The sequence below is a fragment of the Diabrotica virgifera genome, chromosome 5 (genome assembly GCF_917563875.1).
Source record: "Diabrotica virgifera virgifera chromosome 5, PGI_DIABVI_V3a".
NCBI lineage: Eukaryota > Metazoa > Arthropoda > Insecta > Coleoptera > Chrysomelidae > Diabrotica > Diabrotica virgifera.
Genome location: NC_065447.1, coordinates 158,123,425 through 158,148,631, shown reverse-complemented (window position 1 = coordinate 158,148,631; position 25,207 = coordinate 158,123,425). Strand labels below are relative to the sequence as shown.

The 25,207-nt window shown below is 33.9% G+C and overlaps 1 protein-coding gene across 3 annotated transcripts in view; it reads right to left on the bottom strand.

The window, feature by feature from the left end:
* Window positions 1-797: 797 nt before the first annotated feature.
* LOC126884532 (zinc finger protein OZF-like) overlaps window positions 798-25,207 on the bottom strand; it is a 91,742-nt gene continuing 67,332 nt past the window's right edge. For all 3 annotated transcript variants that reach the window (XM_050650487.1, XM_050650485.1, XM_050650486.1), the window contains exons 6-9: window positions 19,929-20,143; window positions 16,808-16,936; window positions 5,285-5,469; window positions 798-1,009 (exon numbers count right to left, since the gene is read on the bottom strand). In XM_050650487.1, coding sequence (XP_050506444.1) covers window positions 812-1,009; window positions 5,285-5,469; window positions 16,808-16,936; window positions 19,929-20,143 — 727 coding nt within the window. In that variant the 3' untranslated portion in view covers window positions 798-811. The remainder of the gene's footprint in view (window positions 1,010-5,284; window positions 5,470-16,807; window positions 16,937-19,928; window positions 20,144-25,207) is intronic.

The window sequence follows — 25,207 nt, the reverse complement described above, 5'->3', positions numbered from 1 at the left end:
ATGTGTTCTGGGAAAGCCCAGATGGAAGAAGGTCCGTACGGCGGCCTAAAAACAGGTGGAAAGATGCAGTTAAAGAAGATCTAGAGAAAATAGGAGTGCGACAATGGGAATTAGTGGCACAGAACCGACAAACATGGAAGGCAATAGTAAACGCGGCAAAGACTCACGAAGAGTTGGAGCGCCATTGATGATGAGGAACGAAATCATTAAAGGATAAAGCAGAAGAAAAGAAACTGAAATGGTGTCGACACATGATCAGAATGAATGAAACTAGACAGATGAAGAAGATATGGGAAGCGAGAAAAATGGGGAATAACCGTAGAGGATGACCAAGAAAAACATGGAACAATAGCATAAGCGAGATTCTCGAAGAAAGAGGGAAGACATGGAGTGAAGCAAGGGAACTAGCTAGAGACAGAAAAGAGTGGTGTAAATTTGTAGAAAAAATTTGAGATAGCTTGTACACCCTCGACAACTTCGGGTATAGGAGGTTTGATTATGTATGTACGTATGGACTGTGTTGGTTATTCCCATGTTTCATGTTGACTATGTTGGTTTCTCCCCTGCAATGGATGTTTAAAACCTTGAATATCTCAAAACTCTGTTTGTCGTTCCCCTTGGCGATTTGCCAAGATAAAGTATAAAGCAAACAGAAAGTATGGTAAGTTAAGTTAAAAACCATTTTTTTGTTCATTTTTGGACTATGTTGGTTTTTCCCCTGTACCCTTCAATTGGTAGTCCCGACCATAAATGTTTTTTAGGGCACTAGACCGACAGAATCAAATAAAACGAGTAAGATTTTGAAAATGTTTTATTGAGTATGACAATGTTTAATGTGTGTTGACAGAGCTCCATTTTGAGAAAACTCTTTTCCACAATATTGACAGTTGTAAGGTTTTTGTCCAGAATGAGTTCGCATATGATTTTTGAGTGTCTTTGAATCAAAAAACTTCTGCAAGCATATCATACACTCGTATTTGCGATTGTTGCTGTGTGTCTTCATATGGTCCTAAAATAAAAAAAATAATGACTGTTAGTACTAATGGACCGGATAGCTCAAATCGTAGAATTTCTATCACATACACTAGTGACCAAAATTCTGAAAACTACAAAAATTTTAGTTTTGTTATTTTTTTTAATAATGTCATTTACTCAATATTTCAGTTTCTCCATAATTGGTTTCAGGCGCCCATTATAGATCAGACTCTGTTTGTAACCGCTCACTCTAAGATGCCACTACGCTAGTTCTAACTTGCTCGGGTATTTGGTTTCCCCAATAGGGCTTTTCATCGATTGTCATTTGTTTCGAGCTTCTGTCATATGTTGTATAATCTGTGTATATTAACATTATACACGGATTATACGACATCTGACAGAAGCTCGAAACAAATGACTGTGAATGAAAAGCCCTATTGGCGAGGAACCGCAAAGTGGGCGACGCCTGGTGGCAAATTTGAAAAGCATCAACTCGAGGAAAACATTGACTTTGTCATTAATTTGTGTACATATTTGCGGTCAGTTTATGTCGTAATTAACAATGAATTCGACTTAAAAAAACTATTGCAGTGTTCCTCAGTATTCATTCCTATTATACTCTACGTAATGACATAAACTAACTAAGGCCAAATCACACATTTTGTTAATTTAACGTTTGTATTAAACGTACCTAGTATTTTTTAATGTTTAACGTACATAGAATGTACATAGAATGTACATTGTTATACAAAATATTCCGACCACCTCATAATTTCCAAAACACAATTTTTATAAAATAAATTCACCTATGTACTTAGTTTGCAGTTATTATTTAATTAAAAATTAAATCTGCTAGTGTAAAATAAATTGTAGTGTAACTAAAGTGTAACTTGTAAAGTGTAACTTGTAGTGTTAAGTAAATTAAAAACAAAATTAGAAATTTTAAGATAAACTAATAATTTTTAAAACGCTATGTGATTATTGGGGGACCAGATTTTTTATGAAAAAAAGGTAAAAACAAATCAGTAGTTAGCATCAAATTTTTATGAATGCATACGGATGAAACATAATTTTGAGTCGTCTATAACTTATAAGATGTATTAGTGGCAAAACTTAGTGGTTACTATGGCAAAACACTCGTGTAAACGATTTTAATTTAACGTTTTAGAACTGTGAGATCAAATGACAAAATGAATTGTTTTCCTCGAGTTATCATCCATCTTTGAAATTTTGAACGCCCTCTGTCGGAATTTAATTTTGCGAATACCACCCACATCTGGGAGGCATTCGTGTACCCTCCACCTAGAAGGTGCCCAGTAGGAGATTAGCAACCCTGGGGTTGCTTTATAGTAGTTACACACTGGTTAAATGCTTTTCTTTTTAACTTTATTGGGTTGTTTTCTTTGAACACGTCTCTTAGTTTGCCATACGCTGTCCATGGCAGACTTTTTAAGAAACTCGTTGTAGTTCTTGCAGCATTTCGTGGGCTTCCTTTAAGTCGCCGGTTATTAGAACTGTCATCTGCAAATTGTAGGTGGTTCAGCCTTTCGTCATCGACATTCAAACCTCTGTTTTCCCATTCTTAACATCTCGAATGCATGCTGCATTACGACATTGAATAATTTTGGTGACATGTTGTCTCCTTGTCTAACTCCCTTTTTAATATTATTTTTTGAGTTTGGGTGTGGAGGTTTATTGCTATTGTGGCATTTGCATATATATGTTGAATAATAGAGACTAAGTTTTCAGTCTAATGGCATATAAAACAACATAATGTTACTCTACATCCCACCAGACTGAAAACAATGGGAACCTTCTCTGGTTACACCTCCGAGGCTTCTACAATTTACAAGCCATAACGGATGCTGAGACTAAGGAAGATGAGGGAATTTTACAACTTATAATTCACGTCCCATCTGCTCAGCGCGGTAAAGTTCCAACGAGAATGGTTCCCTTCGTACTCCAATCAGAGTAAACATGTAAATCAAAAATGAATAACCATTTTCAACGTTGCAAAACGAAAATACAGCCGCATCATATTCTAGTCCAATCAGAGAGTGCAGCAAGCATCTCTACCGGTTTCGAAACTTATTAGTCTCTCATCAGGAGGCACATATGCCTCTCTGATCCAACCAAAACAAACCCCGGCGTGCAGTCACGGACTGCAACGAACGAAATGGCATAGATGCCCTAGCGGCAACTGCTAGCAAGAGACTAAGTTTTCAATCTAATGGCATATAAAACAACATAATGTTACTCTACATCCCACCAGACTGAAAACAATGGGAACCTTCTCAGGTTACACCTCCGAGGCTTCTACAATTTGCAAGCCATAACGGATGCTGAGACTAAGGAAGATGAGGGAATTTTACAATTTATAATTCACGTTCCATCTGCTCAGCGCGGTAAAGTTCCAACGAGAATGGTTCCCTTCGTACTCCAATCAGAGTAAACATGATAGCAGTTACCGCTAGGGCATCTATGCCATTTCGTTCGTTGCAGTCCGTGACTGCACGCCGGGGTTTGTTTTGGTTGGATCAGAGAGAGCAGCATATGTGCCTCCTGATGAGAGACTAATAAGTTTCGAAACCGGTAGAGGTGCTTACTGCACTGTCTGATTGGAATAGAATATGATGCGGCTGTATTTTCGTTTTGCAACGAAATTGAAAATGGTTATTCATTTTTGATGTTGAATAATGTTGGAATATCAGTAGTCGATTCTATAATCTCTCAAAGCTCGTAAGATGGTTACCATTTCGATTTCGTGTCAAAGGCTTTTTTGTAGTCAACAAATACTAGAACTAGCGGCCGATTGTACTCCACAGTTTTTTCGATTAGGACCTTTAGACAAGTTAGATGGTCATTTGTATGTTACCCAGGGCGCAAAACTGTCTGTTCTCTTGGTTGGCATGTTTCTAGTTTGTTCTCAATTCTGGCAGGGATTTTTCGAGCAAATAATTTGATTACTTACCCTCTACCACCAATACGAAACCAAGAGGGAAACTGGTGTAGAAATAATAAGGAAAAAGCCGAAGTATTTGCAGATCACCTCACTAATGTATTCCAGCCACATCCCATGGAAGATGGTGACACAGAGGAAGAAATAAATGACTTCCTGGAATCGCCCTACCAGATGGACTTACCTATACAAAAAATCACCACTAAAGAAGTTAGAAATATAATCCAGCATGAAATCAGTCCAAAAAAAGCTCCAGGGTATGACCTGATCAACGGGAAAGTACTTCAGCAATTGACATGCAAATGTCTGAAAATGATAACGCAAGTATTTAATGCAATATTTAGGCTAGGTTACTACCCAGAACAATGGAAAGTTGCTCAAATTATTCTCATACCTAAGCCAGGGAAAAATAAAACTCAGGTGACTTCATACAGACCAATAAGCCTGCTACCTTTTCTATCAAAAATCTTGGAAAAACTTCTCCTTAAACAATAATTATCCCCAGTTATAGAAGAAAGGAAACTAATTCCCCAACACCAATTTGGGTTCAGAACACAACACGGAACGATAGAACAGGTACATAGACTGGTAAAACACATCAGAAGTGATCTAGAAAATAAAAGGTATTGTTCTGCTGCATTCCTGGACATTGGTCAGGCCTTCGACAAGGTATGGCATGCTGGTATGCTTTTTAAACTAAAGAAAAACCTTCCCCATCCTTTTTATCAAATCCTAAAAAGCTATATTTCCAACCGACATTTCCTAGTCAAGCAGGATAACGAATACACAAGCCTAAGACCAATAAAAGCCGGAGTACCACAAGGAAGTGTCTTGGGACCGATATTGTACTTGCTCTACACTGCTGACCTACCCACAAGTAACAGAACAACGTGTGCAACTTTTGCTGATGACACTGCTGTACTAGCCTCTCACCATGATCCAAATACAGCATCCAGAACCCTTCAGAAAGACCTTAATAATATACAAAGATGGCTTAAAAAATGGAAGATAAAGGCGAATGAGAGTAAATCCATCCATGTAACCTTCACCATGAAAAGACAAACATGTCAAGTACCTAGGAATCCATCTTGATAGGAGATTAACTTGGCAAAAGCATATTTTTACAAAAAGAAAACAACAAGAGATTCAAAGTAGTGGACCTAGCAAGAAGATTCGAATAATCTGTGATAACTAAACTTATTTTAATTTGTTTTAATTTAATTTATGTAAAGAGTGTGATCACTGGATCTCCCTCTACAGGTCAAATTTTCAATTTTTGTCAAATAATTTACCTATTGTTCTTAGTTGAGGACAGATTGTAAATATTACAACATAAAAAAAATTACTTACCCTTAAATGACTTGCGGCTATATATTTCTTTGAGCATATCTGACAAGAATAGGGTCGTTCTCCAGTATGGTATCGTACATGGGTGTCCCTTGTTTCCTTTCGGCGAAACGCTCTTCCGCACTGCCAACAAGGATAAGGTTTTTCACCTGTGTGTATCAATCTGTGCTTTTTTAATTGTACATTACCTAAAACATTAATACATATTATACATAACTTAAGCAGAAACATTAAGGGCCGGTTGTTCGAACGCTAATCAAAAATGGAATCAACTGATTATCAAATATTTAATTACTGTCACCAACTGTCAATGTCAACTTTGATTGGGTTGCTGAAAACATAATTGATTACAATTATGAGATTAATTGATTAGTTAATCAATTATGTTAATAATTGTTATGTTAATTAATAATTAATTAATCAATCAATTATGTTAATCGATTGATAATTAACATAATTGATTACAATCAACTGATTGGCGTACGAACAACGGATTTTGCTATTTGATGGTTGTTAAGGGACTTAATTATAATCAACTTCTTGATTAGCGTTCGAACAACCGGCCCTAAAACTATTAAAAATTAATTTGACTGAATAGTACCATGCTTTGTTTTTAAACCAGGAGGGGTAAACTAAAAAGACAGATTTGCACCCAAGAAAGTCACTAGAAAAATCACCAAATACATCTTCTTTTTTGGTTGATCATGTCGGCTACTAGTTGATCATACTAATACGTCTCTAAAGAGTTCTAAAAACAACTGATTTTTATATAAAAGCAAACTCAAAAACTAAAAAAAAAATAAAGGAATAACGCAGAAAACACAAAAAATCGCCGACATAACTTAATTAAGTTATGAAATGACAATAGTGTCAAAACATAAATGTCAATAGTGTGATAATTTGATAATTTATTGAAGCAAACTCGCCTGCGGTTGGACCAATTACAAACAAGCATTACGGCGCGGTCAATTTGAATTACCCCTCCTGGTTTAGAAACACAGCGTAGGGTCATGGGACATCGCCTAGTGCAAGTGAGATGAATAGGTGCAATTAAGCATTTACCGAACCAAAACCGAACGATAAGAATTTACTTAAGAAGAAGAAAAATCCCAAATTTTTAGTATTATTATAGACAAAGTATTGACAAAGATGTGAAGTAACAATGATGGAGATCGTACACTTTTATAGCCAACGTCTTTTCTAAAGAAAATCCCAGAAGATTATGTACATGAAAGTCACCTACAAACAGAGAAGCACGAATCCTCAAGAATAAAATTGACTTCCGATGCAGTGACATGAATGTATTGGGACCGTGCAAGTTCGGCAAAGCGACCTCTATTTTTACGCTCTGTACTTTTATTCGCACTTTTAATTATATTGGCCAATTATATTAGTCCTGGTTGCTGGATAATTGTCAAGGCCATAGTCCAAAAAAATAATAAGAAGAAAAAATAAGATGCAGGTTATGTTAGGCAAACGTAAACAATTGTATGTAGTAAATAAAATTAGTTATTAAAATGCACTAATGCAAGCAAAATACAATTAATTAAATTTACCTTTATATAATAATTGCATATCATATCAATATTGTGGAGCAATATATAATTTTTCTGCTTCAATGACAGAAGGTATGAAATATACGTCAATTTGACAATTTCAATTGACAATATGAATTTATTAAGATAGTTGCAATATTTCTCCGCGACTCGCGCACGGTCGTTTCTCGTTTCCCTTCCAAGTACTTGCACACCGCGAATACGCTGTGAGCTCGTACGTAGAGGGGATATTTATAAATTCGCGAGCGCCAGTAGTGAGAAGTCTGTAAACGTTTACCGGAAAATTTGACATAAATGTCAAAGTGATTAAAATAAAAAGGAAAAGATTCCTCTCATTGGCTGTATACCATAATAAAAAACTTACTAAGGAAGTAAAACTTCACTTGTAGGTAAATGGTATATAAATTTATTAAAATTTTATCTAAAATGATCCAAATTGGATAAAAGTTTTTTTTTTTTATTTAAAATTATTTTGCAATCTGTTGAGTGTCAACAATAAACAAAAGTAATTACATTGACTAAGGACAAGGAAGATTTTACCCACTGGCAAAATCAAAGTACAATTTTTATAAAGTTGTGTACAAAATAATTACATTTCATAACTACTAACTCATTAGTTTAAAAGTTTACTCTAAATGGTAAGTCCAATGGTTTGAACCTCTTTAACCTACGCTGTTCTTGGGAATTGTCTAGGAGGTTAAGTGCAAACTGGTTTTTATGATCCTCCAACTTGGCAATGTAAGCAGCGCTACGTTTTGTGATGACTTCTTGTACCGTATCAGTTTTAAGGTCTCGATGAATAATTCTGTTGTTGATGTACCAAGGTGCATTAGTGATGGTTCTGAGGGTTTTTGATTGGAAGCGTTGGATGATTTCGATGTTGGAGTGACTGGCTGTTCCCCATAGTTCCAACCCATAGGTCCAGATTGGCATAAGTATTGCCTTATAGAGCAGCAATTTGTTATCCAGAGATAGTCTTGATGAACGGCCCATTAACCAATACATATTTCTGAATTGGAGACCTAGTTGCTTTCTCTTGGTCCAGATATGTTTCCTCCATGTGAGACTTCTGTCCAAATGAATACCAAGATATTTTACCTCATTGGCTGATGGTAATTGGTGATTGTTTAAAGTTACAGGAGGACAAGTTCCTCTTCGTGTTGTAAATGTAACATGAATAGATTTTCCTTCATTGACTTTAATTTTCCATTCCAAAAACCAATCTTGTATTCTGTCTAGATACGCTTGAAGGAGATGCGAGGCATAAATAGGGTCAGTGTGTGAGGCTAGGATTGCAGTATCGTCGGCAAATGTTCCTAGCATCATTTCTTCTGTAGGTGGTCTCTCCTCTAGTGGTTCCTGAAGAGGTGGAGGTATATCTGCGGTAAACAAGAGATACAAGGTAGGTCCCAGTACGCTACCCTGTGGTACGCCAGCTTTGATAGAATAGAGTTTGGAAATTGCATCTTGGTATTTAATAAAGTAACACCTACCTGACAAATATGACTCAAGAAGAATGTAAAAGCTGTGCGGTAAATTGGATAAAAGTGGGTACATCTATAGTACAAAAATCACACAAACGTTTTCGGACCAATCAGTCCATCATCAGGTGGTAGAAACCTAAAATAAGCAAACCACTGCATTGAAAAAGGCCAAGATGAAATTTTGACTGTTTCAAAGTTAGGAAAATTAAAACATGTGGTTACTTACTTTAGATCCAAAGTAGTTGGAACTAGTTACATAGTTAGGTCAAAAGACCTTAATGTTACAATAATTATGCCATTTCGGCTAAAACAATGTCGACAATAAGTCGATGTTTAAAGAATTTAAAAATGCAGCGGTATTATAATGTGGTCTTCATCTTGGCTTCAAACTGACAGACTGAAATATGACATTAAACGAATATTGACAAGACCTTCTAGGTAGGGAATTTTATGTGTATGCAGTTATTTTGTATTTTAGAAATGCAAAAATATTATTACTTAAATAAATGAATTTAATTAGCTATTAAATAAATGAGTGAGAATAAACAATTTGAATTAATAGAAACATAAAATTATTTATGATAATTTAATGACGATTGAAAGCGAAAATTTTGCCAACAAGGTAATGACGTCACTTGTTCGAAAAGAAGAGCAGAATAAAGAAAAATAAACTAAAGAAAATAAAAGGAAATTTATTATATGATAAATATAAGGTAAAAGAATTAGTGAATATTTAGTGAATAGTTAGTTAGTTTCTTTTTTCTTACTTCTGTTGGAGTTTATTACTCTCTTTACTTACACTCCAACAGAAGTGTCTTTTTTTTTGTTTCACTTTTTTAAATTCTTTAAACATCGACTTATTGTCGATATTGTTCTAGCCGAAATGGCATAATTATTGTAACATTAAGGTCTTTTGACCTAACTATGTAGCTAGTTCCAACTACTTTGAATCTAAAGTAAGTAACCACATGTTTTAATTTTCCTAACTTTCAAACAGTCAAAATTTCATCTTGGCCTTTTTTAATGCAGTGGTTTGCTTATTTTAGGTTTCTACCACCTGATGATGGACTGATTGGTCCGTAAACGTTTGTGTGATTTTTGTACTATAGACGTACCCACTTTTATCCAATTTGGATCATTTTAGATAAAATTTTAATAAATTTATATACCATTTACCTACAAGTGAAGTTTTACTTCCTTAGTAAGTTTTTCAAAGTGATTAATTTAAAATTAAAATTAAAAACATTAATTATAAAAAATATTAGTTGGTCAAAGCTGTGGTATATATTTTTACCTTAAATATACTTACGTTTTAAATACTGAATTTACGTTGTTTTAATGGTCCGTAATATGTAATTATAAATTATAAGAAATTAATATTTCATCAATAGAACGTCAAAATGATTAGCAAAATCTTAAAAAAATCTATTACAATTTAATTACTTTTTAGCGTTGTAAATATTAAACGATAACAAATAAATAATAAATTTAAAAATTACCGGTGAAAGTTGAATAGTAATCCGCTAATAGCGACACCAGCGAAGCTGAGCGTATATGCATGTTTTATAGAATATCAAATGGCATTTAATTGTGGTATTCATCAAAAGATGGTCAAAATTCTAAGATCAACTGGCATCAAACAGCAATAGTCCAAATAGATCAAACATCATCAGAAGATATTGCGATCAAACGAGGAGTGAGACAGGGGTTGTTCCTTTAGCACTCCTGTTTCTATACTCGGAATATACATTTAGAGAAGCATTTGAAGGGGACCAAGGTGGAATCAATATCAAGGGAACTACGCCAAATAATATCAGGTACCGTTCTGATAGCAAAAAACTAAAGCTACAAAACATTAAATTCCGTAGTCCGTTGTAGTGAAATGTTCGGCTTACGTCTAAAAGTATCCAAAACCAAAATATTAGTCTTTTCAAAAACGTCATAAAACAACTAAGTACATGTCAAGGAACAAAAAATATTCACTATAAAATATCTGAGAGCTAATATCTATATACAGTGCTAGTCAAAAGTCCGTACCCCCCTCGTATCTTTTGAACGGTTACACCTATAATAGTGAAATTTGGAGGGAGTAAATAAACGGACGTAAGCTTCTTAACTAGTCATGACAGGTGACATAATAGTGACAAATGACGTTACAGAGCCACTGTGACCGATAATTTTAAATGGGACCTTATGGCAAGTGATAGCTCGTTTGAAAGGTATTCAAAATACCTATTCAGTCATACTAATGTTGGTTGAGTTTAAGCTAATTTTGATGAATAAATGAAATAAATATAAAATTGGAGTTACGCATTTAATTAATAAAAATTCAAAATTCCGCATATAATTACTTGTCAAAAAGGTTGACGTTGACGTAAAAACTACTAGAGAATTGAAAAACGTCAACCTTTTTGACAAAAAAACCATAGGCGGACAGTTGAATTTTTATTAATTAAATGCGAAACTAAAATATTATATTCATTTAATCTATTCACCAACATTCAAATCAACTAAAACCCAAAAAAATTAGTATGACTGAATAGGTATTTTGAATACCTTTCAAATGAGGTATCACTTGCCATAGGGTCTCATTTAAAATTATGGGTCACAGTGGCTCTGCAACGTCATCTGTCACTATTACGTCACCTGTCATGACTAGTTAAGAATCTCACGTCCGTTTATTTGCTCCCTCCAAATTTCACTATTATAGGTATAACCGTTCGAAAGATACGAGGGGGGTACGGACTTTTGACTAGCACTGTATAAGATATGCAGACGATACAGTATTGCTGGCGGATAGTGGGCTTCAAAGGATGATGTATACTGTTGTAGAAATAAATACAACCTAAAATCAAATAGTACGAAACAAATTATGCTATTTGGGCTGCCATATTAAGGATTCTTGGGATCATAGCTACGAAATAAAAACGCCTATTGAAAAAGCCAGAAGCTGTTTTAACGATCTTAGGAAGATTATCTGCAACTTATCTACAATATACGCATAAGAATTCTTAAATGTTACGTCTTTAGTGTCCTCTACGGAGTAGAAAACTGGAGTCTTACAGAAGATGCCGTAAAACGATTAGAGGCATTTGGAATGTGGTGCTATCGACGTATGTTAAGGATTTCATTTATTTCTACATTTATACACCACACAACCAACAACTATTCTCCAGAGACTAAGAAAAGACAAAGAAATTATTAACACCGCAAGAACAGAAAATTGGCTTAATTCGGCAATATTATGCCTAATACTAAAACCGACTTCTACAGTTGATGCTACACGGCAAGATATTCCCTGAAAGTATACGTATATCCTGGCTGACCAATCTTAGGAAGTAGACTGGTCTAACGTCAACTGATCTATTTAGAGCTGCTGTGAATAGAATAAGATGTGTCAATGTGGTCGCCAACATCTCTAAAAGATAGACACCTTTATAAGAAGAATATCAACACTCAGAGCTGGGCAATACCCGGATACAAGTACCCGAATTTTGTACTCTAAGTACATTTTGGGTTCTCAGTACCCGAGTACATTTTCAATAAAGTACTCGGTACTCGTACCCGTAGCGTATGGGTAAAATACCCGGTACCCGCGTTTATTATACGAGTACTACATTTTCCGAGTACTTTTTGCAAGTCTAAACTTGTCGCTGCATGTGGGACAGCAAATTAATAGCAACATGCATAATAGTCACAAGTAATGAAGCTTAAAATAGGACAAAACCTCGCAATTTTTACAGAATGGATCGATTTGCTTGAAAATTTGAGAATAGGTAGTGGATAGTCCAAGGATCAAAATCTATATCATGCCGAAAGGCACTTTTACCATGGGGGATGGTTGCCACCCCATCTTGGGGGTGGAAATTTTTTATTATATTTTAATCGCAAAAGTTGGTAAAAACTTTCATGCTAAGTAAAAAACGTTCTATACATTTTTTTGATAAAATTGATAGTTTTCGATTTATTCGCTATCGAAAGTGTTAGTTTTATATCGAAAAAATCAATGTTTTTAATAAGTTTCTGCTAATAACTCCAAAAGGTTTCGTTTTATCAAAACAACTTTACTTATTAACAAAAATGTACCTTTTGAAAAAATAAACAAAATCTTTTTTTTTAATTTTCTTTAAGACCAATAGTAATCGACCTATACTTTATTATATGTTGGCTCTTCTTCATCAAATGCTAAATATTGTAGATTCAAAGTCAAAAGACGGGAAAACTATGCATTTTTCGAGGACAACTTGTAACTAATTTAAAGTATTTAAAAATATCTATCTCCACAAAAAAAAAGTCTCTAGCTCAAAAATTAAGTCACTTATAATGAAAAGAATATCAGTCCCTATTTTTTTCAGCGAAAAAGTGTTCAGAAGCAACCCCCTAATCAAAACCCTAATTATAATTAGTCATTGACCTTATTTGGTCTTTTTAACTTGTGTATTATTAATAGGTTCTAAAAGTTTGACCGGCTTAGTATGATTAGTTAAAAAAAATGGAGTTAAAAGCGAATAACGAATTTTTGTAGTTTGGAAAAAACTGGCCTTTTCTTCAGAATAGCAAGATTAGCATCAGAGATACGAAAAAAATGTTTAAATAAGAAACTGTAGCTTATTTAGTTCCCAAGAACATGGTTTGCAAACATTTTTTCTACGGCAAAAATTGAGTGAGCTATTGACAATTAGAACTTACAATAACCTGCAAAAACCACCTTTACCAACCCTTTCAAAGTCACCTCTTTTTGCGACTGAGGATTTTAAAAAGATTTAATATTAATAGGCTTATAGACCTTGTAAAAACCTACAAAATTCTTTTTTACCAAACTTTCTAAAGTAAAAAATAAAAAAGTTACGGTTAAAAAATCAATATATTTTTTTGAAAAACAAAAAGGGGGAAACCAATTGGAAGCATAATAATGTAAGCTAGCGGTGTTTTTAGTCATTGGCCTTATTCATTCTTTCTTATTTATTTATGTATTATTAATAGATTCTAGAAGTTTGACTGGCTTAGAATAATTAGTTTTTAAAAAACTGGAGTTAAAAGCGAATAACGAATTTTTGTAGTTTAATAAAAATGTCATTTTCTTCAGAATAGAAAGATTAGCATCAGAGATACGAAAATATGTTTCTATATAAAATTGTAGGTTATTTAATTCTCAAGAACTTGGTTTGAAAATATTTTTTCTACGGAAAAAATTGAGTGAATCGTAAATGATACCGAAAAACATTGATTTTTTCGATATAAAACTAACACTTTCGATAGCGAATAAATCGAAAACTATTAATTTTATCAAAAAAATTTATAGAACATTTTTTGCTTAGAATGCCTTAGAATGTAAAAGCGCCTTTCGGTATCGTATAGATTTTGATCCTTGGACTATACATTACTTATTCTCGAATTTTCAAGCAAATCGATCATATAACGGCGATATAACGCCGTTTTCAGTATGAGTCCATTCGCAAAGTCAAGCAAACGCCTATTCTCTTATGCCATAATAATTAATAGCTCTTTAAGAAATACTCTGAAAAACTTATGAAACTTTGAAAAATTAGTTATCTTAAAAGCCAATAAAATTAATCAGTGAGTAGGAGTGGTGTTATACTGATTACAGTAAAACCTGTGTTACCGGCCGCCTGTACTTGCAGCCGGTTTCAAAATTCCCCAAAACAAGTATAGGTATATTCCCTTATTTATGACCTGCTATTTACGGCCACCTTTATAATACGGACGAGGCGAAATGATCACATATTTTTAAAGTCCATTTTATAGAAATTGAATGTGAATGTTGGCCTAAATAATTTTGTTAAAATAATTTTGTCTATTTGTTGATGGAAATTCCCAGTACTATTTATTAGGACCTATTGTATCTACCTAAACAGGAGATTAAATAACCTGCATCGGGTCGGTGGTCACAATAGGTTCTTAAAATCCTATATTAAAATGTCGTAAAAGTGTTGTAAAAGAGAAACGTTTGTCACTATTTATAAGTATGATTACAATTCACAAAAGTTGGCTGAAAAATATGGTGTAAAAACTCAAATTATTAAAGGATATAAAAAAATAAAAGTGGGTTGAAAAATTCTTTAAAAAAGCTTAACTTCAATCTTTTTGTTCCGTAGTAAGTATAATTTTGCTTTATATTAGGATATTAAAGTACTTTTAGTAGTTTCCATTTATGCATACAGGGTGATTCATTAAGAATGTAAAATCTTTGACATGTAGATTATAGATCTCAAAATATTAAGATTTAACCCAAATCATTTAAATAAAATGTGGCTCGTTACTGAGTTACAGGGTGTTTTATTTAAAAATTTAATTATTTTTACCCAGGGCTTTAAAACTATTTGACATATCCTTGTCATACTTGGCAGAAAATATAGATACTGTACATCCTACTAAATTATGATAAATAAACTTTTCTGGCTACTACCAGAGGCGTACGACAGGGGAAAGTGAATGGTTGACCCTTCCCAAATTCTACGCTACTGGCGAAATTGCTATTTTAGCACAATATTTCGATTTTCCAATACTTTCTATGTAAGTAATATACTCTTCATTCGTAACGTTAAAGTCATTATAGTTTTCGAGATATTTGAAGTTGAAAATGAAACGGCATAGCTATTTTGATTAATGTATTGTGCTCCTTCATTTTTAACTTTAAATATCTCGAAAACTAATGATTTTATCGGTACGGATAAAGAGTATATTATTTGCATAAAAAGTATTGGAAAATCGAAAAATTGCAATAAAATAGTAATTCCGACAGTGGCGTAGAATGTGGGAAGGGTCAACCATTCACTTTCCCCTGTCGTACACCTCTGGTACTAGCCAGAAAGTTTTATTTAACATATTTTAGTAGGTTGTACAGTATCTACACTATCTGCCAAGTATGATAAGGATATGTCAAATACTTTTAAAATACTGGATACAAACAGTTAATATTTATGTAATAGGGATGTTTGATTTAAAAATTATTTGTACCCAGTACTTTAAAAGTATTTGAAATTGCCGTATCATACTTGCCAAAAAGTGTAGGTACTGAACACCTTACTAATTTATGTTAAATAAACGTTTCTGGCTACTACCAGAGGCGTACGACAGGGGAAAGTGAATGGTTGACCCTCTCCAAATTCTACGCTACTGGCGAAATTGCTATTTTAGCACAATATTTCGATTTTCCAATACTTTCTATGTAAGTAATATACTATATACTCCTCATTCGTATCGATAAAATCAGTAGTTTTCGAGATATATGAATTTAAAAATGAAGGGGCACAATACATTAATCAAAATAACTGTAAAGTTTCATTTTCAACTTATTTACATAGAAAGTATTGGAAAATCGAAATATTGTGCTAAAATAGCAATTTCGCCAGTGGCGTAGAATTTGGGAAGGGTAACCATGCACTGTCCCCTGTTGTACGCCTCTGGTAGTAGCCAGAAACGTTTGTTTATCATAATTTAGTAGGGTGTACGGCAACTACACTTTCTGCAAAGTATGACAAATAGTTTTAAAGTACTGGGTAAAAATGGTGTTATTAAATTTTTAAATAGAACACTCTGTAACTCACTAACGAGGCACATTTTATATAAGTGATTTGGGTTAAATCTTAATATTTTGAGGTCTAGAATCTACAACTCAGAGATTGGATATTCTTAATGAATCACCCTGTAGAATTATATTTGCTTGTATTAACAAAATAAACGAAGTTGCAATTATCTTTTATGTATTTGTGGACTACAAAGCTGGAATTACCGGCCACCTTTCTATATCGGCCAATAGTTTCTTAATTGTTAGTGGCCGTTACTGACAGGTTTTACTGTATTAATCAATGATCAATTTTTTAAATTCTTATTTTTTTATTTAAGTTGGAGTTGTACGTTATTTTATGTTTTCATGACTCATAAATAAATATGTTTAGAGAGGCAGATGTAATTAGGTATTACCTTCTTACCTTTTTTCGGGTTCTATATTCAAATGTACTCAAAATAAGTTTCCAAGAAATTCGGGTAATTGTACTTTGGAGTATTGTACCCTGAGTACTTTTTTTGAGCAATGTACTCGGTACTCTGAACTCGTTCCTCAAATATAAAAAGTACCCGGTACTCTGTACCCGAGTACAATTTATCAGTACCCGGCCCAGCTCTGTCAACACTGATTATAAGCAAAAAAAAAAAAAAGAAATAATGTCAATAAAATTGAACAAGCGAGCAAAACATTCATAAGTATAAAGACAATTTTGTATGATGACAAGGTTAAAGAACCTAAGAAGGGGTTTGTCTGCTTATCTGCAGAAATCAAATAGTTGCTGCTGTAGTTTCCAAAACTACACTTTACCACTTAGATTGCCTACTATTCATTTATTCTCATAAAAATATGTATGAAAAGTACTCAAAAATAAATAATAAGAGTATTAAAGGTCATAACCAATTGATTCGAGTAATTTGACTGCATAAAAGTTTATTTAAGAAGTAACAATTATACTTACTAGCAAATGACATTTCGCAAAAATCACAATTATAAGGCTTAATTCCAGTATGGGTTCTCATATGCACCACCAGTTTTGAGTTGATAGTGAAGCGTTTTCCACAAATATTACAAATGTGAGGTCTTTGCCCTGAAATTAATAAGCAAAACATAACAAATTCATTAGTAGGAGAGCGCCCTAAATACTTCTGAAGTGATGAACTATGATGTCAGTTATACGCATATCACCGATAAACGATGTTTATTCAAAAAAATTTAATTCTATGCCGGTTTCACCAACAACAAATAAATCAATAAATAGTTATTCGTCGAATAAAATTTATTAACATTATATCTGTACATCAATACAATTTTGCGATTATATCAATACAATTTTGATAATTTAAAAAAGTGAAACTGACGAATTTTCTTTGTTATATGTCCGTACCTCAGAGCAAAACTGTATTAAGTCCAAAATTTCAGTTTTCTACTTTTTTAGCTCACTGGGCTTAAAATTTTCCGCTCTATTAACTGGTATTTCTTATTCGCTGTTTCGACTGAAATTGACCAAAATAGCCTTGTATGAACAGTATTAAGTCCACACTTCGCTTAGAGCAAAACAGTATCTTCTGCACTTCAAATGTATTAGATCGAAAATGGTGTATACGTTTCCCAGGGCAAAACCATATTATGTCCAACAAAAAGTATTATGTCCCACATAATGCAATTCAGGCAAAGCATTAAGTCCACAATCTTTTAAAATTTGGCAATTTTGTTCTCAGAGAGCACAAATTCACCGACAATTTTGGAATCATGAGACAACCATAGATCCAAAAAGACAGTTTTTATGTTCTTATCTTGAAAAAACGTGTATCAAAAGAAAAAAAGAACGAACAGGTGCTCAAGCTAGCCATTGTAACTGGAAATATTTTTTTACCATTGAAGAAAAGAGACTCTAGATATTTCTCAATCTATTAGATGTTCACTTGAAAAAATGCAAACAAGTGGAGTTTTAGAATGTGACAAAAGAGGAAAGCAACAATCTAAAAATAAAGTAAAGAATGAGGTAACGGATAGGATTCATGAGCATGCCTATCCATATGAAGAATCACATTATAGTCGAAGAAGGACGGCGACCAAATATTTAGGAGGTTACTAAAATATTTCTACAATGTTTAGGATGTTTAAGGAAGAATAAGATTTGAAAACCATTCCTTCGGACGAAGTAGACAAAGAATGGCTTTACAATCACACTTTTAATACAGACTTTAATTTATCATTCGCTGTTCCTTCAAAAGACACTTGTGATAAATATGATTAATTTCTAATCAATCTAAGACAGTCAACGTCTGACGCTGAGTGAGAAACATTACAAGTGATGGTACAAATTGAAACATAGACAAAGAGATGTCCATCAATAGTCTTTTACAAAAAGTGTTAATGATAGATTTACAAAAATGTCTTCCTTGCCCAAAGCTAACTGATCCTCAAAGTTTTTACAGTCTAAAACTCTGGTGTTTTAATTATACAATTTATGATTCAACGGAAAAATAGGCGAACTGTCTAATGTGGGATGAATCAATTGCTGGTTGAGGTGGAAAAGAAAAATGGCCTCATGCTTCCAATACATGGTCCAATACATTCATTCATTACCTCAAAGCACAACTTCTATTGTTATTTGGACCAATAATTGCTAATCACAAAACCGGAACTTACAAATAATTATGTGCTACTTTTATCTACTTTCGAGATATCCACATATAAAAGAAATCACTCACAAATTCCTTCTGCGAGGGCATACGCACATGGAGGTGGACAGTATACACTCAGTTATAGAACGCGAGGCTAAAAAATGCCCTAATTTTCAATAGCCAACTGTAACCAATCCATAGGATTAGTTACAGTTGGCTAAAATTTTCGGAAAAAAACAATTATTTTAAAGTGTATGAAATGACAATTTCTAATTTTAAAGACTTTAATAAACTGTACAATTCTTGCGATTCGCCGTTTCAAAATAAAAATAAAACTGAGAATAAAGGAAAAAATTTAATTTCACAAACAGTATGTATGTAATTCAGAATTCAGACAAGAAAATCCTGGGATTCTGTACTTTAAAACAGACTTCGATTTGGAATTTAAGAGTGCAGACTTAACCGAAGAGTGGGTAGAAGAAATCATCAATCTGTAGAAGATTCTCTGATTTCGTTGAGAGATACCTTAAATCCGATAAGTACTAAAAAATTCAATGATCTTCTGCTAAAGTGGGTTCCAGCGGGGATTCACGATTTTTTTCAGACTCTAGTGCATAAAGACACAATTCAAATTACTGATATAACGGCAGTAGCTCTGCATTTGTTAAGTTTTTAATTATTTTTTTATGTACTTCAAAAAGTTATTGTTAATTTTTTAGTTAATAAAAATGCAATAATGCATACAATCGAGTCGACATTCATTTCAATAAAAATACAGTTGCGTTACAACCATTTCTGTTTTTTTCTAATTCGACTTTTTAAGTAGTTTTTTTAGTACTCGTATTAACGGTTTTGTTATAAATATGTCCGTAAAATATTTTTAGTTCTTTATATCCAAACATTTCCTTAATTTTGTAAAATAGGTATGATATTTTTCGTAAGAGCTCCGTCTTTGCCATAGGATAGGTAGCAAAATTAATATTAAGTCACAGTCAAAAATTTATTTTTCAGAGAGAAAATGTGTTAAGTCCATTTTTTTTCCAAAAACAGTAATTTTCAAAAAAAATTATTTTTAGTGGTAAAAAGAACAATGATCATTATTCACATTTATAAGAATTTGCTAAATGAAATTTAATGTATTAAATGGAAAATGTTCCAAAACACTAAAAATAATTTTTATTTTCGCTCTCCTGTAACATTTACATTTTGTGACTTAATACACTTTTGTTCTGGGGTACGGATGTAGATATTTAAATCGAGAATAACTTGTCAATTTAATCAAAGAGTAAATAGTTTGATAAATAAACAAATAAAATGTTTTTGACGTTAGTGAAACGTAGATGTGTCAGTTTATTGGTCGAATAACTTTATTCATCGAATAAATTACTATTTGTCGTTGGCGAAACGGTGAAACCAACCATAAGAAAAAAATAATTAATAATAAAGACTGACCTGCATGCTTCCTTATATGCTCATTGAGGTGTGACGATTGGCTAAACTTTTTATTACATATATTACAAACAAACTTTTTCTCCGCACTGTGGATCATTTTGTGCTTATGTAGTGAAGACGGTAAGGCAAAATTTCTTCCACAGATATCGCAACTCAAAGGTCTCTCTCCAGTATGCAGCCTTACGTGAGTGGCCAAAAGTTTATTGTGCCGATATCTAAAAACATATTTAATAGAGTCTATCTAAATATTATACAGTGATGAGCGCGCTAATAACCGACAAAACAATGCAAAAGATGGAAAACCTATTAAGTTTTGACAAAAAGAAATGAAACTAGTAGAGGTGGGATATTTAGCGATCATCATCCAACCAATTCACGTTCACTGCTGGACATAGGTCTCCCCCAACTGTTTCCACACTTCACGGTTTTGTGCTGATTGTTGCCAGTTTTTACTAATCCGCCTGATATCATCTGTCCATCGTGTAGGCGGCCTTTCTCTACTGCGTTTATCTTCTCTTGGTCTCCATTCCATCAGCTTTGCTTTAGTGTCCATCTTGAATCTTTTAGCCTGGCGACGTGTCCTGCATAGTTCCATTTGAGCCTGGTAATACGTTCTATAACATCTGCAATACCGGTTCTTTGTCTGAGATCTTCATTTCTTATCTTATCCCGTAGTGTTACGCCCAGCACGCATCTTTCCATACGCCTTTGAGCAACCCGCATTTTCGACGCTGTTGCCTTGGTTAGAGTCAGTGTCTCTGCTCCATATGTCATTATCGGCAGCACATATTTTAGCGATATACACCTATAATTTAACATCATATTGATTGTTTCCCACCTTTAGACGTATAAGAGGAGGATGTCAACTAAAACTATCACTGCATGTCATGCGTGGTAGTTGCCAAACTAGTCCGATACGTCTAAAGGTGGGAGACAATCAATAGAATGGTCAACTTATAGGTTTCTATCGCTAAATTTTGCACCTCTACTAGTTTCATTTCTTTTTATCCCACAACTTAATATATGTTTTCAATATTTTGCGTTATATTGCCGGTTATTAGCGCGCTCCCGCTCATCACTGTATATACGTACATAATTATATAACGGTATATATGTTACGGTAAGTATGATTAATTGGAAATTATTAATAATTACCGGTTACTATTAATACAAACCGAATAGCTAGGTAAAAGTAATAAATATGCCAGAATTATTCACATTGACCGGTAATTATTAATAAATCCCGGATTAGAACGGTAAATGTGATAAAATACCGTTAAGTGCGTAGAAGCTTGCAGAGTGTAGGGAGGTTTATTAATCACTGCGACATACCAGAGCTAAATACGGCGCATAGTGCATACTACAGTGCTAGTCAATCTGTAGTCGGAAGCGGCCACTGTGTAATACACTATTTAATGTATTAAATACATAATGATAAAGTGGGATTAAAAACATCCTTACCTCCTGGTACTTTATCCGAAATCAGAAGAAGATTTAGAAGCGACAATAGCAGATCATTCTGATGACGCTGATGGTGGAGCAAAGCACCCTGGTGATATGGAACTCAACAGTTCAACCGATGAATCCCAGTTAGCGAATATTGAAGATACAGGTAACACTAACAGTCCAATCAAACATAATACGTGTGAGATAATTGCTGTCAATGAGGAAGACAATGCAGTATTGGCGTTAAAGGAAATAAGGGAGACGAAGATGGCACTGCAATTGAGAAAACTTCAAAAGAAAATTCAGAAGACTCGGCATCTTGCTAAACAGTCACTTGTAAAAGAATCTGACAGAATGTTAAAGCATTCTAATAATAGATTTCCTGTTGAAAAAGTAGGTCAAAGTGATAGAGTGCGAATTCCAGAAGTTGATAGAGCTAAAGAAGATAGCCGAAACATTATTGCCATTATTATTTCTGTTATAGATGAAAAGCTATACAAACTAGGCAATAAGCCTAGTATTTTGAACCAACTTCATGCAAGAGACGAATTTACCACCTGCAAGGAATCATTTATTTCAGTCAATGAAGCGCCTGATACTGAAATAAGTCTCAGTGAATGCGTTTGTAAAGATTCGAATTTAGGCAGTCAAGGAAGCCCCACTGCAATTATAGTGGCCAATGCAATTAAAAATGTTGCAAACGCAAAAAATTAAGCGTTTCTTGTAATTCTAAGTGCCACAACAGCCTTTTCTATAAAAACAAGTAATTATAGTCTAGTAACTTAAAGCCTAATGCGTGTGTATGAGTTTGTTTATACTAATAAGGTTTCTAGATGCATTTTCTTATTTATAAATTCTGTTTAAGTGTTTAGCTTTAGTATCAAATTTCATAAATAAACAATAGTGAGGCCCAAAATGCGTTTTTATTACCTTAACCAGAATTGTTAGGAAAGTATTAATAATAACCGGTAAATCTAATTATAAAGGCATTATTAATCACATTGACCAGCTGCCAGTGGCGGCTCGTATAACTTTAGGAAGGTAGTGCCAGAATCCGGGCAGCTGCCTAAATTTTTTGTGGCGGTTTTACGATATGGTCAAAAAGGATATAAAATATAAATAAAAAAAAATAGGCGCAGATATTTTTATCTTATATCTATATACCTATTTACTATTTTTGGGATGCCAAAAAATTTACCAAAATTTATCAAAACAGTTCCGTAAATTAAGTAATTAGCAATAAAATAAATTCAACTTACCACCAGTATTTACTGCTGATGTACTTTTTTTTTGTTTTTTTCATCACTAGGTGGGGAATCTGCAAACAGACGTCGGAGGTAAACATTTCCAACAGTGCTGGGTTCCTGAGCTGAAACCTCATCAGTGTCACGTCGACCAGTTTGGCCCTAAATCGGACCTCCCTGCCCTCCGTAACTCCGATGTGGCCGGGACCAGCTAAACCCCACCCCTCTCATACTAGGGCATCAGGGTGGAATCGCCCGTTAGGGCATGACTTCTCCCCGATGTCCTTCTTTTGCCCGATTCTCAGTCGCTCGTCATCACGCATCAGCTTCCGTCTCTCACACTCATCCGACCACCACGTCCTTTAATCCTATGCTGTCAATGTTTCATTCTTCCTACCACTGCTGATGTACTTGAAGTTTGTTGTTACGATATGGTCTCTAGAGCCTATTTAGAAAATTATAAAAATAACACTATTCTATTATTTACACACACGCACAAAGTTATTTAATATCACTTTTAAAGTTTACGATATGTGAAGTCCATCCTTCTTTCTTTTTTGGAGGCAAAGTTTTCAATGACTTTATTATTAAAATTGTCAATGCCATTTACAAAATGTCTTTCTGTAGACAGCATACCTAAAGCACTTAGTCGTTCTTCCTTCATGGTATTTCTGAGGAATGTCTTAATTCGTTTTAGCATTGAAAAACAACGTTCTGCTTCAGATGTTGACATGGGAATGGTTATTAATATACTTAAAAGTTTAACGGTTTCTTCAAATGTACATTTTAAACCTTCATCATTTAATAAAACAGATAACGGAACAGCCCCAGAGGTAGTACTTAATTCGTCTCGCTGATACAATACTTGTAATTCAGTTTTAAGTCGAGTTTTGTTTAAAAATAAAAATTGTGTGCATGTTTCATTAAGAAATGATTCGGGGAACTTATCCTTATAAGCAGAAAACTTCTCTGACATAAATAAATGAGAAGCAACTAAATGTCCGGAGAAGGTAAACCTTGTTTTTATTTGCAACAAAACTGCATCGCATATCTCTAAGGCTTCCCGTTTTCTGCTGGGCCTGTCCTCTTCAATTCGCGCCTTTTTTTTATTGGTTCATCATTATCGGTTTGTCTCTGTGACGTGTTTATTTCTTCTTGAATACTATCCATAATGACGTCCATTTGCTCCCTTATACCTTGAATTGCTGCTGCAAAATTCTCCAAATCTTTTTTCACTTTGACAGAATCAGTGCATACTTTTTGCAATTGATGAAAAATAATTTCTACGTGAGGCATAATTTTATTAAAAATAAATAGCCAAAATACAAAATCTTTATCCTGGAGCTTTAATTTGTAACCATTTGCTTGATTAATGGAAGACAAATCACGTGAAGTACTTTGTATAATGTCCATAACTGCAATGAGGTCTTTTCTATTTTCATGAATAGTATGAACACTTCGTGATTGAAAATTCCAACGTGTTTGGGAAGATTTTGGCAACCTGCGATTAACCACCTCATCCAAAATTTTTGTTCTTTGAGGGGACGTTGAAAAGAATGAGCACAAACCAGATAAATTAGAAAAAAATATCCTAGCCTGCTTATTGATGGAACATGCACTTGTCATAATTAAATTCATTTGGTGTGCATAGCAGTGAACGTAATTTGCAAGAGGATATGTCTCCTTAATAATTTTTTGCACACCATTTAAGCCACCACTCATAACAGATGCGCCATCATAACTTTGAGCGATTAATTTGTTTGGAGTATGTTTTAACAATGGATTTAAAACATTTAAAATACATTCAGCGATTGACTTAGCATCATGTCCGCCCGGCACGTAAAATCTCCAAAATCTCTCAACTGGTCGTCCTTTACACAAATATCGAAAGACTATAACTAATTGAAATTCACCAGCAACGTCTGTGGTTTCATCGGCAATCACTGCAACATAAGGAGAATTTTCAATTTCTTTCTTAATTTCCTCGTGGTAAACATCTAACATGCACTCCAGTAGTTCATTTTGTGTTGTTTTTGATGTACCTTTAAAAGATTTGGAACTTTGAATGTGAACCTTTAAGTCGTTGTCTAATTCAGCGCTAAAATTGACCAGCTCCTTAAATATGCCTCTGTTGTCTGAATTTTTCGTTTCGTCGTGACCTCTTAGAGCTAACTCAAAAGCTCCACAAAACCTTATACAATTTATGATTTGATTCAAGACATATCGATTCTTATCTACCTGTTCATTATGTTTAATTAGAGTATCACGATAAGCTGAATTTAATTGGGTTTTTATATTTAACTTACCAAGCATTGAAAAGCTAAAAACGTTATTCATGTGCACTTTAGATTTTTCATGGGATTTCAATTTCTCCCATATATGTACAAGATCATCGGTGCCTTTGTTTGACCAAGTCTCGTCACCTCCAAACAAAACGCATACAAAACAGAAGAGTTTATTAGTTTGTTCGCAACCACACAACCAGCTATTTTTATCATAAATAATTTTATTAAACTTACGACAGCGAAGTTTTTGTCCATTTCCACTTTGTTTTTCAATTTTTAAATCGGGTAAAGGCCGACCGAGTTC